At 34.7% G+C, this 19045-nt stretch overlaps 2 protein-coding genes, 1 long non-coding RNA gene and 1 pseudogene across 3 annotated transcripts; 3 read left to right on the top strand and 1 right to left on the bottom strand.

The window, feature by feature from the left end:
* The first annotated feature begins 483 nt into the window (after window positions 1-483).
* LOC140810517 (uncharacterized) lies at window positions 484-1117 on the top strand. Its single transcript, XR_012113259.1, has 2 exons — window positions 484-781; window positions 812-1117. It is a non-coding gene; the product is annotated as an uncharacterized lncRNA (long non-coding RNA).
* Window positions 1118-3265: 2148 nt separating this feature from the next.
* Window positions 3266-11897, top strand: LOC140823476 (mitochondrial hydrolase YKR070W-like; annotated as a pseudogene).
* Window positions 11898-12031: 134 nt separating this feature from the next.
* LOC140823471 (uncharacterized) lies at window positions 12032-14181 on the top strand. The gene is made up of 2 exons (XM_073184843.1): window positions 12032-12955; window positions 13559-14181. The coding sequence occupies exons 1-2, from the start codon at window positions 12032-12034 to the stop codon at window positions 13889-13891; spliced, it is 1257 nt and encodes a 418-aa protein (XP_073040944.1). The 3' UTR covers window positions 13892-14181.
* A 1265-nt stretch (window positions 14182-15446) lies between these two features.
* LOC140823463 (leucine aminopeptidase-like) lies at window positions 15447-18521 on the bottom strand. Its single transcript, XM_073184830.1, has 4 exons — window positions 17522-18521; window positions 16673-16906; window positions 16239-16565; window positions 15447-16094 (listed from the first exon to the last, which is right to left on the bottom strand). The coding sequence occupies exons 1-4, from the start codon at window positions 18503-18505 to the stop codon at window positions 15798-15800; spliced, it is 1842 nt and encodes a 613-aa protein (XP_073040931.1). The 5' UTR covers window positions 18506-18521; the 3' UTR covers window positions 15447-15797.
* Window positions 18522-19045: the final 524 nt, after the last annotated feature.

Raw genomic sequence — 19045 nt, 5'->3', positions numbered from 1 at the left:
GCACATAGTTTGTCCAATGTGGTTTATCTGACTAATGTGATTCACAAACTACCGTGTTAGTCCTAGTGTTTATCTAATATACATTAAAAGATAACGACATCGAGATATATGATTATTAAAAAAATTAATTAGTGCATATTACTTACTCGCTCACTTCACAAATCAAACAACTATATAATAACATTGAACGTTTAAAACTTTACTAAATATTATAGTTGATAGTAATAGTACAACTCAAATATTTTAAAACGCAGAGTAGTCCAAACATTATAGTTCGATCGCTCTACTCAACATAAACAATTAAAAAATAAAATATTGTTTTATATTATCACGGTACAAAGCCCTTAACGTTAAGAACGATTTTTTTTAAAAGAAAAAGTGAAATAATTAGTTTGCTTGGCAGCCGCTTAGTTAATATACATTTAAAACTATAAATTATGTGTTCAAACGACGTGGAATAGAGATATGACATCACATCGCTGACTTCATGCTTCGCACACACGTCCAAATTTCAACCAATCAAACAACTGTATAATAATCCCAAATCGGGGGCCAATGTTTCTTCAGTTTTCAAGCCGAATTCATCAAGTCACTTGAAACATTCCCACCCTCCCTTCAAAAAAAATTTCAACCTGAATTTTCTTGCCAGGCATGGATAATAACACAAGAAAGAACACAGAGAAGAAAGAAGAAAAAAAACGTCTCCCACCAAGGAGGGGACAGGTCAAAGAAAAGATACTCGTGGAGTGTAAAGAAAAACTAATGGGTCCGGCAAGGGGTCGTTCCGAGTACAGGGGCAGCACTGACCAAGAAAGCGGCGGATACTATCCGGCACCGGGTCATGATTTCTACCCGGCGTAGTTGCTCAAGTACGACGAGTTGGAACCCTACTTGACTCCACCACATACCACGTACTTTGTACGTGGAACCTACAATGTCTCCGATAAAGCTATGCGAACAAGTATTAATCTTGTATTTCGATTTCTGTCTACGAATATGCAGCAAGCCCATACTTGATCATCAATAAATTGTGTGTGGAGTGTATGCATATTATGTATGTTAGTGTTCTTGTCTTATGTAAATTCAATGTTTGATTCAAAGCCATCTATTCCCACAAGTTTTTCCCTTTTTGTTTGTCAATTGAAACTAGAAAATTTGATCCAAAATTGATCGGATTAAATTTGGATCCATAAACCCAATTCATGTTCCAGTGGGTTTTTTTAGGGTTTTTTTTTTTTTTTAAATTTTGATCGAACACATATCTCTGTCTTATGACGAAGAGATTCATACAACTTCATCCAAGTGGTGGTGACGGTTGATCCAAAATTGGTCGGATAAAATTTGGATCGATAAAACCCAATTTATGTTCCAATGGGTTTTTTTAGGGTTTTTTTTTTGTTTTTAATTAGGATCGAACACATGTCTCTTTCTTACAACGAATTAATAGATTCATACAACTTCATCCAAGTGGTGGTGACGATTGATCCAACTTTTATACTCGATGATATAAGTTCAAATATTGTTCTTTGATTAATTTATGTACCTGAAAAATAAAATTATTCATTTTCAATAGAAATTTTCTATTTTTTTAAGGGCGTTGCCTAGTTTTACATGTCAAACTAGCCATTAGCATATGCCATATAGTGCCCAATAAATTTACTTGAAACCCAAGCTTGTCGAAATCTTTTCTCCGATACTATGTTTGGTGTAGCATAATTTAAATCTTTGTAATAAAAATTATATAAAACGATAAATACTCGATTTTAGTTTTGATGTTGGATCAATCTATTTCTCTCATAACTGCAGTTCTAGTGCGACTGTTGACATAGAATGTGATTTTCATTGAAAAGTTTTTAACAAAAGGCAATATTCGTTTAAAAAAAACTAATTTTTTTTAAAATTAAATACTTGTCTTCGAAAATAACCTATTGTACAGTTGTCATAATTGTATTAAGCCAATTAGCTCTGTGACCAAACCCCACGTGGTAGTCAAATCATATATGTCATTTTAATTCATAATTTAAAATATTTAAATTATATTGTTATGATTAAAATTCACCTAATATATCGACACCTATTATTATAGATTCATAATCTTCTAATCACAAGGCAAAAACTTGTGTGAGACGGTCTCACGGGTTATATTTGTGAGACGGATCTCTTATTTGGGTAATCCATGAAAAAGTATTACTTATTATGCTAAGAGTATTACTTTTTATTGTGAATATGGGTAGGGTTGACCCGTCTCACGGATTAAGATCCGTGAGACGGTCTCACATGAGACCTACTCTAATCACAATCAATAGTTATTCGAACTCTTTTTACTTAAAAGCGTGTCTTGGATTTGTCGATTATGTTATGTTTGGAATCTTATTCACAATTACTTAGTTGAATTTAGAAAAATTGTATTATTTATATATATTAATTGTAATCTTTTATTGTCGTCATCATTTTTTTTTCCAAATATATGTATTTTGCATAGTATCATTATTTGTATATAAAAAATTTATATTAAAATTTGATGCATGTACACAAAATTTCATGAAACTGTTACAAATTTGGTAAATATTGTAATAATGAGACTGCTATATTTTATTTTTCTTTTTCTTTTTAGAAGTAGGACTACTAAATTTTAATGAACCACAAGAAAAAATTTATTCAATAATATGAGAGAATAAAGCTTGGCTCAATACACAATATATAAATAGAATTAAAACACATTTGTATCTATTTATTTATAATATAATTATACTAACACTATAATCACAATAAATTTTCACTATTTAAAATCTTCGTGATTACTAAATAATTTGAAAATAAATTTCAGTTTCTTTATTTAAATTATTTAGAGTAAATCTATTGGGATGATCTCATGTGTTTATAATTGTAAGATGAGTATATTTCTTGTGAGATGGTCTCATGAATCTTTATATGTGAGACGGATCAATCCTACCGATATTCATAATAAAAAATAATATTCTTAGCATAAAAAATAATATTTTTAATGGACGATCCAAATAAGATATACGTCTCACAAAATACGACTCGTGAGACCGTCTCACACAAGTTTTTGACTTGTAAGATTGGTTGATCCGTTTCATAACTGTCATAAATAATAATGTTTTTGACACAATATTTTTTTATGAATTTGATCAACTTGAAAATCTGTATCGTATAATTGAAATGTAAGATAGTCTCACATTAATTTTTATGAATTATTTAATAATAAAAATAAATTAGAAATCATTCAGGATATAGCCTTAATTCTGGAATGCGTTTTACTTCCATTGCCGACACAGAAAAACGCGCTTCTCGGGTATTCTTGTGGATAGTGAACAAGTCATTAAAAATAATCCGAAAAATGAGGTTCCGATTCCGGCAACCGGTATCGACGTGTCTCCTCCGACCGCCTCGAGCTTCGGCGGCGCTTCATTCAACCTCCACACAGTTCAGTAATATTTTTCATACTCCCAAAGAGTGATGATAGTTATTCACGTGAATGCAACTTACCTAAAATTTGTATTTTCGACTCATTTTGAATGTGTTTTGTTTTTTCAGAAATTCATTTGGGATAGCATTTGACATAGATGGAGTCATACTTAGAGGTAAAAATCCGATTGGAAATTCGCCGAGAGCTCTCAAAAGATTGTATGATGATTCCGGTAATTTCATTCCCTGATGAGCAAATTTGTTGGTTTCTAGTGTACTGAGAATTGTGTATGAGTATTCGCGTGCTGAATTGAATTTGTGCACGTCTCATTGGGCATTACTTGGTGAGCTGGCGGTTGGTTTGGCTTTCAATCATTTCTAACTAAGAAATTTTTAAATTTGCATTGTTGTACTTTTTCGAATTGTGATAGAGAAGAAATATTGGAATTAACCTGATGTGTTATTACTTGAAATTTTATTTGGTTCAAAATGAGAGAGATATTTTAAATTTTAAAATGTGGTTGTGCATTTGAATTTTATGGGGTTTGATCATGAAGGTTAAAGAAAATAAAACTGTCTGATATAGGGCTTGTTTGATCACTTGCAGGCGCTTTAAAGATCCCTTTTCTGTTTTTGACGAATGGTTTGTACTCATATTCTTCCTTTTCTTTCAGCTGTTTGGACCTGTGGTTATTCGTTCTGCTTTTTTGGAATAGAAAGTAGAGGTTTCCGGTTGTTAAATGAATGTGCATTTGGATAAATTTTCATTTACTTGATAATATTTTCAAATTTATATTTACTTTTCCGGTGACATGTGGTTCATATATCTCTACTTATGATAGCATACATTTCCTTCTGGGGAGTATTTTTTTTCTGTAGTATTTATAAGATTTTTATGCTTAAGGATTTTAGTGCATTATACATTTTCATTGCGTCCAAGCATCCTGAAGTAATTTTTGTTGTAATTTGTAACCAATAATTTCAACGGCATATGTCTTGATAGGCAAAACACTGGTAATAAATCCCTGGAGGAATTAATACATCCATGTATGTCCATAGGTGGTGGTATACCTGAATCCAGAAGAGCTTTGGAGTTGAGTGATCTTTTAGGAGTGAAAATTTTACCTTCTCAGGTATATTTTAGTACCTTATCAAGCAACCATGTAACATTTGGTCAATATATGTTGTGTGAAAGAGTTATGCGCCTTTGTGCTGTGTGTAGGTACTGCTAGGCCACTCACCTTTTAGAAATTTGCTAAACAGGTATTTTATTAATCTGAGATACATAGTTTAACTTTTATTTGACTGCCAACTTCTATTTCTGTCTTTTTTTTTTCTTTTTCTGATTTAACTTTAAATTTTTATGTTGAATCTTTTGGCACTATCACGTTCAAGCATTTTCATCAGATTTATTTCTCAAAAGCAACACAGGATCTTTCCATTGGCATTAATCTTTTCCTACTTGCTAGATATCTCAAAGACGAGGACAGTATATCTCTTTACTTTTTTCGTTTTTCTGCATAATCAGTCAGAGTGATTAACTTTCTGCTTATCGTTTTGACAAATGAATACAAAGTCACCCGAATTAACAAGGAATAGTAGAATTCCCAATTTGTATTTTGTCACTGGATCAATGATTTGAAGATAAACTGAGATAGATTTTAATGTGGCACTTGTTTCGAAGAGAACTGATCAACCATTTAACTGAATCCATAAATTTTTTGTAGATTTGAAAATGAATTCATTGTGGCTACTGGAAAGGGGGAACCTGCTGTAGTGATGTCTGAGTATGGTTTCAAGTAAGTCTGAATCTGTTAATGTGCCCCTTTGCCTAATTTTGAGGTTTCAAGTAAGTCCTAAGTGATAAGCCTTCCCTCCATCCCCCCTCTGTCTCTCTCTCTCTCTGACTGTTTAAAACTTTCCTTCTCTCCATTTAGTCCTCGATCATATCTTTGTACAGGAGAGTTGTCTCACTCGATGAGTATGCATCATACTTCGATAACATCGATCCTGTAGCCCAGTACAAGAGGTGGACAACTAAGCATGAATCAGAATGTGCTAGAAACTCCGAGAAGATTGTCTCAAGCAGTTATATGTTGTCCACCAAAGTGAAAGCTGCATTTGTTGTTAGTGATCCAGTTGACTGGGGAAGGGATATTCAGGTTATTTTTTTGTTCTTCTAGTGACCAGCAGGAGGTCAGCTTAAACAAAAAATCAAAAAGTGCCGTTTCTTTTTTAATTTTCCTTCCTATTTTCTCTGATTCAGCAATTGATATTTTGTTCTTTGTATTGAATATTAATTTTTATTGGATATGTGTGCTCAAGAAACTTTATCCAAATACCATGACCTGTAAAGTCGGCTCTGAAACATTGTACCTTTGTAAGAGCTTTCTTTGTCTGATGGAAATTATCTGAAAGTGTCAGAAAGGAATGTCAGTGAGTCGCACGCTGGAAGATCATACTTGAAATTTCAAAAGTTTGTTGAAATGGGTATTAGCTGGTTGGTTGGGGATGTTGTATTTTGCTCAGGCTTGATCTGCATTAGACTAATGCAAGATGGTAGAACAGGTTTAACTGTTACTGTAAATGCTTGGATGCACTGAAGTTAATTTCTTTTCCGAATTTTAAAATATTCTCTATTGATACATTTTATCATAAATCTTTTGTCCGTTTATGTTGTATTTGCAATGGTGCATCACCGCTTAAATATGCCCCAAAGAGTTTAAAATGATATTCCCTGTGAATCAAGAAAGTATCCTCCAGGTAATTGGCTTACTTCCCAAGCGATGTCAAATACTGAAGACTTTGAAAAATTGAACGTCCAGAGCCTTTCTATTGCAGCATGGGGAAATTTGTTCTGGTAGGTAGTGAGGAAGGATGATAAAATATTTTGGGTGACTAAGGAATGAAAATGGAAATGTGACTCAGGAAGTCATCTACTCTCCAGGGGGTTAAACTCACTACTTTTGCATGCATATGTTGCATTTAAATTACATTGATATTCATTGTTAACAATATTGCAAATCACCCGTAATTTTGGGATATTGGTAGGATGAATTCAATTCATAAATTTCTGCGTGTCGTGTTGTCTCTTCTCATGGGATTAACTGTTGTTCTCTTTACAATTACCCAGCATATTTGAAATGAGTAACTGAAAAATTTAGGTGCTGTGTGATATTTTGACATCTGGAGGTCTTCCTGGACAGCAGAATGAGCATCAGCCTCCTTTATATTTTGCTGCGGATGATCTAGAATACCAGGTTTGTGAATGTTTCTTCACATATTGTATTGCAAAATGATGATAATAAATTTACAGAAAACAACTTAAATGTTTTCATGTTTTTAGGGAATGTCGAGAATTTCGACCTTGATTGTCAGAGTGACTTGAAACACAAATATTTCTTACATAGCTGATCATAATATGTTGTAAAGGTTGATATATAGCATCAAGCCTGCATGAGGATCATTTAATTTGTAAACTGTACTCTGGATCTACAGCAGAGCTACTTTCTCGGAGGCATCATTTCATTCAGAACATACTGATTTCTTGTCAACTTCTGACAGGCAGCATTTCCTCATGAACGTCTAGGCATGGGTGCATTCAGAATTGCTCTCGAAAATGTCTTCAACAGGTACCTGCAACGGTTGTTCTATTTAAACTTGTGATTGATTTTGAGAGATAACTACACCAGAGCCATTATTAGAAATGTACGAGGTCTTTCTGTTTCATCTATTCAACCCCACAGCTCTCCCATCTCACTCGCACTTAGCCACAGACCAACCAACCTAGAAGTGTGGTGATCTACTAAATATAGGATGACTGGTTAGTGAAAGGATTGAGTTCTGTGGTCAATCTCTTCACTTGGAGATACAAATATCTGTTTAATTTCTTGGGACGGGGTTGGCCTCTCTCATCTAATCTTTTAACTTAGGAAGTTTTTTTCTTTTTCTTTTTTTTAATAAAGATTGTTTTCTCTAATTTCATGGACCTTGAAGTGGGAATATCATTTATGCTCCGGAAAGAAAATTTGTTCTAGTATAAAGTAAAACAAGAGGCAGATTAAAAATGAAAAATCTAAAGAAAACGCAACATGCTTGGGTGGAACTTCAAACTATTTTTCAAATTTGAGAACCTTACCAGTATAATTTACGTGAAAAGCATTTTTGTGATCTTTATGGAGGATTATTGTTTGAAATTTTCAATTAAGAAACGGATTCTGTAAAACAAGAGGCAAATTAAAAACGAAAAATTAAAGAAAAAGCAACATGCATTTGTGGAACTTCAAACTAGTTTTCAAATTTGAGAACCTTACAAGTATCATTTGCGTGAAAAGCATTTTTGTGATTGTTTCATCTCAAAAAAAAAAAAAAAAAAGCATTTTTGTGATCTTCATGGAGGATTATTGTTTGAAATTTTCAATTAAGAAACAGATTCTATAAAACAAGAGCCAGATTAAAAATGAAAAATCTAAAGAAAAACGCAACATGCTTGGGTGGAACTTCAAACTATTTTTCAAATTTGAGAACCTTACCAGTATAATTTACGTGAAAAGCATTTTTGTGATCTTTATGGAGGATTATTGTTTGAAATTTTCAATTAAGAAACGGATTCTGTAAAACAAGAGGCAAATTAAAAACGAAAAATTAAAGAAAAAGCAACATGCATTTGTGGAACTTCAAACTAGTTTTCAAATTTGAGAACCTTACAAGTATCATTTGCGTGAAAAGCATTTTTGTGATTGTTTCATCTCAAAAAAAAAAAAAAAAAAGCATTTTTGTGATCTTCATGGAGGATTATTGTTTGAAATTTTCAATTAAGAAACAGATTCTATAAAACAAGAGCCAGATTAAAAATGAAAAATCTAAAGAAAAAACAACATGCCTCGGTGGAACTTCAAACTAGTTTTCAAATTTGAGAACCTTACCTGTATCATTTGCGTGAAAATCATTTTTGTGATCTTTATGGAGGATTATTGTTTGAAATTTTCAATTAAGAAACAGATTCTGTAAAACAAGAGGTAGATTAAAAATGAAAAATTTAAAGAAAAAGCAACATGCCTGGGTGGAACTTCAAACTAGTTTTCAAATTTGAGAACCTTACCTGTATCATTTGCGTGAAAATCATTTTTGTGATCTTCATGGAGGATTATTGTTTGAAATTTTCAATTAAGAAACAGATTCTGTAAAACAAGAGGTAGATTAAAAATGAAAAATCTAAAGAAAAAGCAACATGCCTGGGTGGAACTTCAAACTAGTTTTCAAATTTGAGAATCTTACCAGTATCATTTTCGTGAAAAGCATTTTTGTGATCTTCATGGAGGATTATTGTTTGAAATTTTCAATTAAGAAACAGATTCTATAAAACAAGAGGTAGGTTAAAAATGAAAAATCTAATGAAAAAGCAACATGCTTGGGTGGAACTTCAAACTTGTTTTCGAATTTGATAACCTTACCAGTATCATTTGCGTGAAAAGCATTTTTGTGATCTCATTGGACTTTGGAGGATTATTGTTTGAAATTTCAATTAAGAAACTGATTCTAAGTGTCTGATGGATTTTCATACCTCTATCACTCTTTTTTTTAAGTCACAGTCACAGTCATGAGTCTCTTGAATAAATCTCAGAAATATTCTTCTTTCCTTCGCTAAAATATAAATAATCTGCTGTGTTAGACATTCCTCGATGTCTGTTATCATAATCTCTGTTGTTGAATAATTCTCAATTTGTTCTGTAAGCACATTATAGAGCAGCCAGTTCGAGTTTCTTGTGCAATTTATAGTTTGCTTCATTTTCACTTGCTGTGTTTTGCAGAATTCATGAAAAACCTTTGCAGTATACCTCTTTTGGGAAGCCAAATCCATCGGTTTACAGACATGCAGAAATGATGTTAGGATACCTTCTACAATTTTCGTCTTCCTAGTAATGATGTCATGAAAAATGCGGATGTTGGGTCACATTCCATGAGAACTCTGTATATGATCGGTGACAATCCTTTGGTTGATGTTAAAGGAGCAGTCCAGGTTTGTCTCTCTTGGCATCATTGCTAAAATCGGTTATTTATGTGTGTATTATCTACAACAGTTCTATTATCCTGCATATAACCATTTATAGAAGTGTCTTTTATATTTTTCCTTAGGCAGGGCATCCGTGGTTTTCGATTTTGACTAGGACAGGCGTTTTTCGGCAGAAAGAGAACCATACCTCCCATCCAGCTGATATGGTATGTTTAATCTTGATTTTGTTTCTTTTTCTTGCCTAGTTCAGTATAGGGTGCGGGTGTTCACGTAGATCAATTAGTCACAAACCCAGCGGTTTGGTCGGTCATATTTGTCATTAGCGCTTTTTAGTTATTCCTACTCAATTCCTAAATAAATTTGTGTCAAGACACAAAAAGATAGATTTCGCAGCAAAATAATTGAGCTCGAAAATTAGAAAGTATGACAAAATACACGAGTTTGCATTCTACGTAGTGCTCCCGCACACAGCTACCATGTACTACTCGTGCTTGCATTGTATAAATCAAAAGCAACCCAGCCGAAACTGGACGTGAAATAGTGGGTTGGATGTTGGCGATTTATCGTTCGACATGTGTAGTCGTTTTACTTTGTGCATGCAAACGGATGCAGGTTGTTGATACCGTAGAAGAGGCAGTGGACTTCATACTGAAAAGGGAGAATGCTTAAACAGCCCATTTATCAATCTTTCATAGACGATAGAAGCGTTATTGGTTGCACCAAAATACCTGTATTAACTCTGGCAGTCATGTTGGTGACCACCACGTTGCCGAGTTTCGGACGACTTCGACATCTAATTGTAACAAACTTCTCTCTTTACTCACAGACACGCACACACACATAACAGGAGAAGAAACACTGTTGGTCTTTTGGTCCTCTACATTTCTTTGATTCATTTATTAATTGAATCCAACCTTCTAATGAGCAAAATCACTTGTTGATTTAAGCCAGAACGTCATTAAAAAAAAGTATTACTATTTATTATTACAATTCATTATATAGATTCAGAACTGAGAAGCTCTAGCACATAATCTTACAAATAATCGTTAGTTTTGTTTGAATATCCAAGGTTACAATAACAAAAATTTGTATTTTTGGATGTGTACTTGACCTGCATACTATCAGAAAATGTAAATATCTCTCAACAAACACCCACCATTTTTTTAAAAAAATTAAACATTTGGAATTAGAACAAATATAAACAAAAAAACTAGTTACTCCTCCATACGTGATACGAGTGCACGGTCTTTTTAAAATTACTGAGAGACTAAAGTGAAATTTGACAAATTATCGAGAGACTAAAGTTTAATTTGAATTGTTGAAATTTTTAAAAAATAAAACAAAAGTGTAATATTGGTATCATTTAAAAAGTTGGTGTCTATTTTTGTCGATATTAGGCTCAACTTTTATATATAGTATAAATGTAATAAAATTATTTTACAAGTGAAACTTTTGTACTTCCTCGTAAATAGTGAAATTTTTGGAATATTTTGCACTAATCCTTAATTTTAATTTTTTTAAAAATTTATTGGTGTTGGTATGGATATTTATTTATTGATAAATTCGTTTATTTCCCCACTATATATACATTTAGCTGGATAATGAACCTTTTTGATTGTTTCCACAGTTTCTGTCCAATAAATAAAAATCTCAAATTTCCTATTTAAATGGGCCCAAATCGTACCGATTATGGCGCAAGGATCCGGGTCGGGTCAGATGGGTGTTTACTTTGAACCTGTCCGTTTCTGTTTACTGTGATAGTTTGAAGAAACTTCAGAACTCCCAGGTGTCCCATTTGTTTTCTTTCTCCTGAATATTCATTCAATCTGCTTGATTTCTCAGGTAATTCAATCATCATTTTGTTGATTATAATGCTAGATAACATGGAAAATTCTACGCGTTGCCGTTCGATTAAAAAATGAATCTCGACAGCTCAATGTTATCTGTTGTTGGGATTGCGATGATATAAGATTGAAACGTTATTTCTTTCCATGATTTTCGATTCATTGGTGCTGAAATTTTGCTGAATTTAGTTTGTTTTCTTCGTTAGATCCGATCATATGATGTGATTTGAATTTTTAAGTGTTTGTATTGGTCTTGGAGTTGTTTCTTTGCTTCAGAATTCTACTTTCTTTTTTTTATGTTCTTCTTCCTCGAACATGTATGGATTTTCACCACGTTGTAGTGACTAATTTTGAGGGTAAATGGATTCGCGTTGATCGATATTTTTTGGGAGTATAATGAATGTGGAATATTGTTTTGTTTGCAGATTTACATCGTTAATCAGGTGATCTGACAGGGAAGAGGAAGAAAGGCAAGAAGTTAAAATATATGCTTATGAATGACATTTGTTGTTATTTCTTTGAACATTGTAGCTTTGGAACCTTGAATTGTTAACATTGTAGCATTTAAAGTATTTGACCATAATAAGGTGGCGGATTTATATTTCTGTGAATTAATGGTCAAACTAATTTTCTTTGCAATAAATCCTGGGATCGGGGATTAATCAAGCGCTCTTTTATTGGATGTTTCCTGGTCTTTGTTTCAAGTCCTTAATTGGCAGTTGGCATTTTAAAGTTGGTTTCTTGCATGATGAATCCACCTGTTGATGACAATGAGTTAGAACCAGAGAAACTTGAAGAAGAAAAGGAGGGAGGTCCCTTTGTTCACTGTGATCTTTATGATACCGATATAGTTTATAAGATAGCGCAGGAATTGCTTCCTGGATTGGCCTCAGCATGTATTGACAACACAACTGGTGGCCTCTTAAAAAGCCCAGCTTCAGTGGCTGTCGATATAAGAAGAGAAATGGTGGATTATCTTATCCAGCGAAGCGAAAATTACTTGGCCGAGTCTGCCCTAGAAGGTGGTGTGAATGAAGAAATATCTGAAAACCCATATGATATTCTCTCTGATTTGATTGACGATTTTTCAAGTTCTAAAAGGAACTTTTTCAGCAGAGTTTCAGGATGGCTACTGAGTGAAAAAAGAGAAGACTGGATAGATGATCTAGTGCAAGAGATGGAAATAAATGGTTTTTGGTTGTTGAATAGGAGAGAATCGGTTTCGCAGACTCTCTTGAAGAATGTTGATTACAAAAACAAATATCACTGTGGAAAGAGCTTTAAATCTGTGGATGATCAAGAAGTGCATAAATTGCACTGCAGTTTTAGGACTATGACCTGCACAAATGAAGGGTGCAATTCTAGATTTAGTGCAGCTCAGATAGGCCATCATGATTCCACCTGTCCTTTTAAAATACTTCCGTGTGAGCAAAACTGCTCTGACAGGATCATGAGGCGTCAGATGGACCGGCATTGTATTACCATATGTCCCATGAAACTTGTGAAATGTCCTTTTTATTCAGTAGGATGCCATTCTACTATTCCTCAATGCACTATTGACCAACATCGATCTGAGGGTCTCCATTCTCACGTGCTTTACATTCTTCAAGCTCTTCATGGTGAAGGATTGGCGGAGACTTTGAAGGAAAGGGCAGAAGATGTGGTAAAGGTAAGCGTAAAAAAAGTGTAGGTTATTCCTTGATATTCATTGACAGGTAAGGACCATGAAAATGCTGGAATAATAAGTTCGCTCATGATTTATTCATCGTATTGTCTTTACATATTGCCAAATTCTGATCAGTCCTTAAGTTGTAGACAATGATATTTGCTGAATGCAGCAAACATTTGCGGAAGCACAATTAAATGAGGTAACGACAACGATAAAAAAATCTAATGTTTGCCATGAGTATTTTTTCTTAGAAGTTGTCGGCGCTGGTTGATTTAATCTTTTTTCCTTTTTATAATTTGTCCTCGGACCTTATCTTCTGCTATTAGTCCTCTATGTTTTACATGGGTTGGCTTATAGATGGGTTCTTATGTGGTAATTTCTTGATATTGCCTTAATTATCTTCCCAAAATTTTTATCTTTTCCAGAACGAGATTAAATATAGGTTTAAACAAATTACCAGTAGGAAAATTATTATGATATGCATCTTTTCTTCCCTTGTTGCCTTTTGGCTAAAGCTTTTAACCCACCAGCTCAGTTCTTGAGTTTATTTCACATGATTTAATTTACTGAAACTCAGTTTTCTTGCCTCCTACCTGATGACAGCTATCATCTCCTGAACAACTAGCATCAGCTCGTGATGCAAGAGCTTTAACAATTTCTGTCAAAGATCTTGATTCAAAGTTCGGGCCTTTAAAAGTTAAAGTGAATGCAAATCACTCTGAAGAGTTGACAGATTCAACTGACGAGATGGAGATCCCCAGCTTACATATCCAAAATGATGGGTTAGAGGAGTTCATGAAAAAAAAAGAAAAGCAGATCATGTCACCCTCCAAAGGTAGTGACCATGATGACTCCTGCCATGAGAAGGAGACATCAGTGGACTCACCCGCTAAAGTAAGTGCACAAATTGAGTCAAACTTAGGCAAGAAAACTTGAATGAGTCGCCCTATCAAAGAAAAGAGGATGTACACTCACCAACCGAAGTTGAAGAGCAGATGAGGAAATCATCCATAGCTGCAGTGGTTGATCTAAATACAGAGGAACATGCTACATTACAAATCAAGAAAGAAGAGCTCTCAGAATCAATTCATGAGAGGGAAAAGCATAACGAGTCAGCTAACTAGAACGAAGGGTTTGATTAAATGACTTTATCCAGAAGAATTTTTTGGTTTCTCTGATAGAAAAGTTGTGTTCAAATATGAGAAAAGGGTATAATTCTTTTGTTTTGTTTTTTTTATCGCTCCCTTCTATTTAAATTCCTGAATGATTTGCATTAGGAAAACGACCGCAGCTCTAACATGCATGTCTCCTTATCTGGTTTGTGGACTTGGCTTAACGCATGCAGGTTCAGTTTTCAGTTTTTCGTTGTCACCTATTTAACGAGAGAAATTCATTGGTACATTCAAACTACTTTATTATATCATGTCTAATTTCCATGTTTCTTGTTATGATGTTATTGTATTGCATCGTTCATTTTACTCCTTAAATGAGAATAATGAAAATCGTATATAAATGATTCATGATATATGAGACAAGCAAAATTATAAAGGAACTTGATCATGCTAGAAACTTCGAAAAAAAGAATCCAGTTTACATGCCATGAAACAATGTCAAGTAGCATAACATTGAACTTCTTGTATCCATAGTATAGTATGGATTTGAATCTGTGAAGTTAGAGGGTTCCTTGTTCTGAAGTTCCAAAATGTTGGTTCTTACCTAGTTCATTCATATGTTGCATCAAGTGTGGCTTATGAATCTTTAACAAAACCAACATGCCCGGAGCTTAAACTGGGGTTTGGTTTTACTTTTCATAGTTGATAAACATTTTGAGAAAACCATATTGTAGATTGCCAAAGTACATTTAAATTTATTTTCAAATGACACGTTTTTAGATCAAGTAAAAACCAATGGACTCTTTAGTTTCAATTTCATCGAAAGAACCCACTTATTTTGAAATTCAATCAGGTTAATCAATAACTAGGATTTTTTATTTTTTGTAGAAAAATCAGTTAAATCGTTTATTCGGATAGGTTTCCTTACACACACACACACACACACACACACAAAAGTTAAAATGAATCCACTGATTTTTTAAAGATAAAATTCGATTTTCTTAAAAAATATTTAATAAAAAAAACTCTTGAAAAAGAGAATTGGAAGATAATAGACATTATATAACAGAGTTTGAACTTCAAAAACTAAACATGGAGTTGTATCAATTATTAGGCAAAAAACTACGATGAGACCGTTTCTCGGATTAATTTTGGAGACGGATCTCAACCTACCCAAATCATGAAAAATATTATTTTTCATACCAAAAGTATTATTTTCACGGTAGAAAAAGATCGAGTCGACCTGTCTCAGGAATATAGACTCATTTGACTATCTCAAGACCTACTCTTATTATATGTAGGAAAGTTTAGTTAAGGATGATCCAACACATAAAATCGAGAATGCAAAAATATTTCTGTTTTCTCAAACACCAGAGAAATATTTCCATTCGTTCTCATAACATTTTCTTTCAACTATTTCAAAATAACAGACATACAACCTACATGTTACAAACCAGCCAAGCAACATTGTATTTTAAGCAATAAGTTCTTAAAATCTACATTACACTTAAAATGCATTCACGTGCAACGCGGGTATTTCTTATCAGTATAATTAAATGTATCACAACTCTAAGTGGATGATGGATAAGAAAAGTTAACCTGTAACCCACCCACCTACATGTTGACATTAAGCATTGAGACTATATCCCAAAGATAGGAGCTTGCAAGAGTCATCCAAAACATTAGTGGTCAGAGTAAGGTGCTCAGCCTATACAAATACACCAACCTTTTTACATGTGTTTGGCCAAAATTGCCTCCACAACACCCTGAGCTATGGGGTGATAACAAGCACGTGCTTCTGAGAACACCCTCTTCGCAAATATCTTCTCTTCTTCTTTTCCAGGACCTTGGACGAGTGCGGTATACAGTGGCCGCAGATACTTCATCCTTCCAACTTCTTTAAGTATTTTCTCGGCCTCGCCGTAGTAATTACTGCACCTAGACAAAATGGCAAGCTGGAGAAATGCTACCTTGACCTCGTAATCTTTCGATTCAGAGAGCCTGTAGCGTGCATCCAAAGCCGACACCTGTATTACAAGCAACGTCATAAAGTTACATCAGTTTTACAATAATAAATCTAATTATTTGGATAAAGTTCAAGAGCATCGGGTCTACCTAAGTATTGGCTCCTAGTAACAAGCTAAACATTTTCAGGAGTTAGGCTTTAGTACCTGTGAAGCTTCTACGGATTTCGGCAAATTTTCGAGGTAAAGCTCCCATTCTTGTCCACCCCAATCAGTAACTTCATCTTCATTTGGCATCCTACCTAACTTAAACTCATTAGCCAGAAACACAATCTTATTGTAGATGTCGGAAGCAGGCTCCATTGCATCTGGAGGTATGCCAGTGCCCTCGGTCCATACTTTTAAATCAATATGATTTTCTATACCAGGATTGTTCACTTTGAGGAAATCAAGAAACGTATCGGTGTCGATAGATTGGAACTTGAAGGCTGCGATATATTTTTTCAAGAACTCGTCAAAAGCAGGCCTTCCAATCTATACGTATTAGACAAAAAGTACATCGGTGTCAGCCCTTTTTGAAGTTATATCCATATAGATTAATATAATCTCAAAAGGACAGGACCACAAGTAAATAAGCATACTTGTCTCTCAATGCGCCACAGAAACTGGAATCCTTTCTCATAGGGAACTCGAGAATATACATTATCAGGGTTCACTCCTTCCTGATTATTTTTCAGTTTTGTGAATTCCATGTTGTCCTTAAACCTGTCCATTTCCTCAACAAGCCCTCTCCATCCAATCCCAATATTCAGAACAGCCCTCTCCTTTCCTTGCACAGCCTCAACTATTCGCCGATCTGCATATGTTGTGAAACCCTACAATCTCCAAACATAACAAAGGATGAGAGAACAGAAAAATTAACCTAATCTTCATTCAATCAGAATAGCTCAATATTGAGTTTGTACAACTTTACCAATTTTCTCTCATGGAAAAGCTGTGTCGGAAAGTTATATAGAAACCACTTGCATGAATATTATGTGACTATCTTTTCAAGTAACTATCTCAAAACCATAAAAGCAAATAAATCCAGGGTATGAGATGCAGGTGAAACTGCGACTTTGAAACCAATAACATATAACAAGTTAACTTGTCTCATACTCATAAAAGACTTCCAGAAAGAAGGAAATTCTCCATAAAAGTGGAGAAAAACCAAACCACTTACCATAAGCGGCCCATAATATGATCAGAATAAAAGATGACTAATTAACAAACTTCACAGGTGGTTAATTTACTGCCATTTAGAAAATTAGCCAAACGTTAAAGCTAACAAAATCTTTATACAATGCAACATGGCATTACTAAATCTTTTCACAAAAATGCAATAGCGACATATGTATTCTAAATAACTGCATACATGATTCAGAACAGGCATGAACCAACACAATAGACTAATAAAACCAACATTGATGTAATTTAAACAAGTTTTCCACCTCATTCAACCAAAAGTGATCATTAGACTTGTTGGTAATCAAATTCCCAGTCCAGCTATGAGCAAGCTCATGAGCCACAACTCGGGCGCCCGTTGCATCACCTTTAATCACGGTGGGAGTCAAAAACACCATCCTTGGATTCTCCATACCTGCATAGGGAAAACTAGGAGGCAAAACCAACAAATCAAACCTCTCCCATTCATAAGGCCCAAACAATCCCTCTCCTACCTTAATCATCTCCTCTGTGCCAGCAAATTCCCTCGCTGCCGAATCCAAAACACCCGGGACAGATTCAGAATACACCCTAGTCCTCGGTCCCATCTCCCGAAAACCCAACTCTCCAACTGCAAACGCAAACAGGTAAGGGGGCACTGACTGCTCCATCACAAACTCTTCGACGATCCTCCCATCCCCACACCATATTGAATCATCACACACTCCCAGACACTCCCCCGCAATCGGGTTCCTCCTGTCGACATGCTTCGCAGCCATCACAGCCGACAAAAAATGGGGGATGTTCAGTTTCGCGGAATATCTGATCCGGGCAGCCGGCGTGTCTTGGCAGGGGAAAATGGATCTGGCGTGAATGGAGTGGCATTGGGTGTAGACAAAAGGAAAGGCCTTGTTAAACGTCTGTGGAGGGGGAAGCCACTGAAGAGCCGTGGAGGAAGGAGACGTTTTCGAGATGACCAAGAATTGGGAGTGGTTCGCAAGCGTCACAATCAACGATTGCCCCAAAACGGTGTCGGGCGAGGCAGGGTGGACGGAGAACGGGAGTGCGGCGACGGTTTGAGGATCAAGAACGGCGGAGATGGAGAGGGAACGTGTGTCTAGAGCGAAGGGGCCCGAGTGAGTGGCGGAAAGGGAGAAGAGAGCGGAGGAGACGATGGTGGAAGAAGGGAAGTCGAAGTAGAAGGAGAGTGAGATGTGGGTCGTCAGTGGGTGAGAGGAGTCTGTGTAAGAGTGTGGATCTATGGGTGCCATCTTTCAGGGAAATTTAGAAAAAAATTCGATCGTGGTTTATTTTAAAAAAAAAAACTATAAGTCAACTTATATAAATGTCTTTCTATTTAAGTGTTAATATATTCATATATCTCATTCAATATACTCTAAACTAGGTTTATTTCTGTCGACTTCTTTCCATTTCTTTTCATTGGGTCGACCAAGCATTTGGAATCCATAGATTTGACAAATATGATCGATAATTACTTAATTTTGACGGATAATTACATAATTTTGATCAATGTTGCATGTTTTTAACACATGAATCACATATCATAATTTCACAAGTATGTTGCAACGTACCGTACTTTTAAACTATTTAAAATTTGCGAAAAAATTAAAAAGTTTCTTAAGTAAGAAGGGAACCTTCACAATTTTGATAAAGTAAATTGTTCATTCCATAACCATTGTACAAAAGATCTCAAAGTAAAGTTTACCAAAATATTTGATTAAAATCTCATAACCGGTAATGTAACTCAAAGTATTTTTAAACATTCATAAAACCTAAAACATGGCGGTCAT

The sequence above is a fragment of the Primulina eburnea genome, chromosome 1 (genome assembly GCF_022965805.1).
Source record: "Primulina eburnea isolate SZY01 chromosome 1, ASM2296580v1, whole genome shotgun sequence".
NCBI classification, from domain to species: Eukaryota; Viridiplantae; Streptophyta; class Magnoliopsida; order Lamiales; family Gesneriaceae; genus Primulina; species Primulina eburnea.
Note: the sequence above shows the minus strand (reverse complement) of the source record. Positions and strands in the feature narration are given on the sequence as shown.

What these genes read in the sequence shown, in the direction of transcription:
- LOC140823471 (XM_073184843.1), top strand. Translation starts at nt 12,032, where the DNA reads ATGATGAATCCACCTGTTGATGACAATGAGTTAGAACCAGAGAAACTT. An exon ending in GGGCAGAAGATGTGGTAAAG is followed by an intron (nt 12,956 to 13,558) that starts GTAAGCGTAAAA and finishes ACCTGATGACAG; the next exon opens with CTATCATCTCCTGAACAACT.
- LOC140823463 (XM_073184830.1), bottom strand. Translation starts at nt 18,505, where the DNA reads ATGGCACCCATAGATCCACACTCTTACACAGACTCCTCTCACCCACTG. An exon ending in ATCACTTTTGGTTGAATGAG is followed by an intron (nt 16,907 to 17,521) that starts GTGGAAAACTTG and finishes TGGAGATTGTAG; the next exon opens with GGTTTCACAACATATGCAGA. An exon ending in AATCCGTAGAAGCTTCACAG is followed by an intron (nt 16,095 to 16,238) that starts GTACTAAAGCCT and finishes CTTGTAATACAG; the next exon opens with GTGTCGGCTTTGGATGCACG.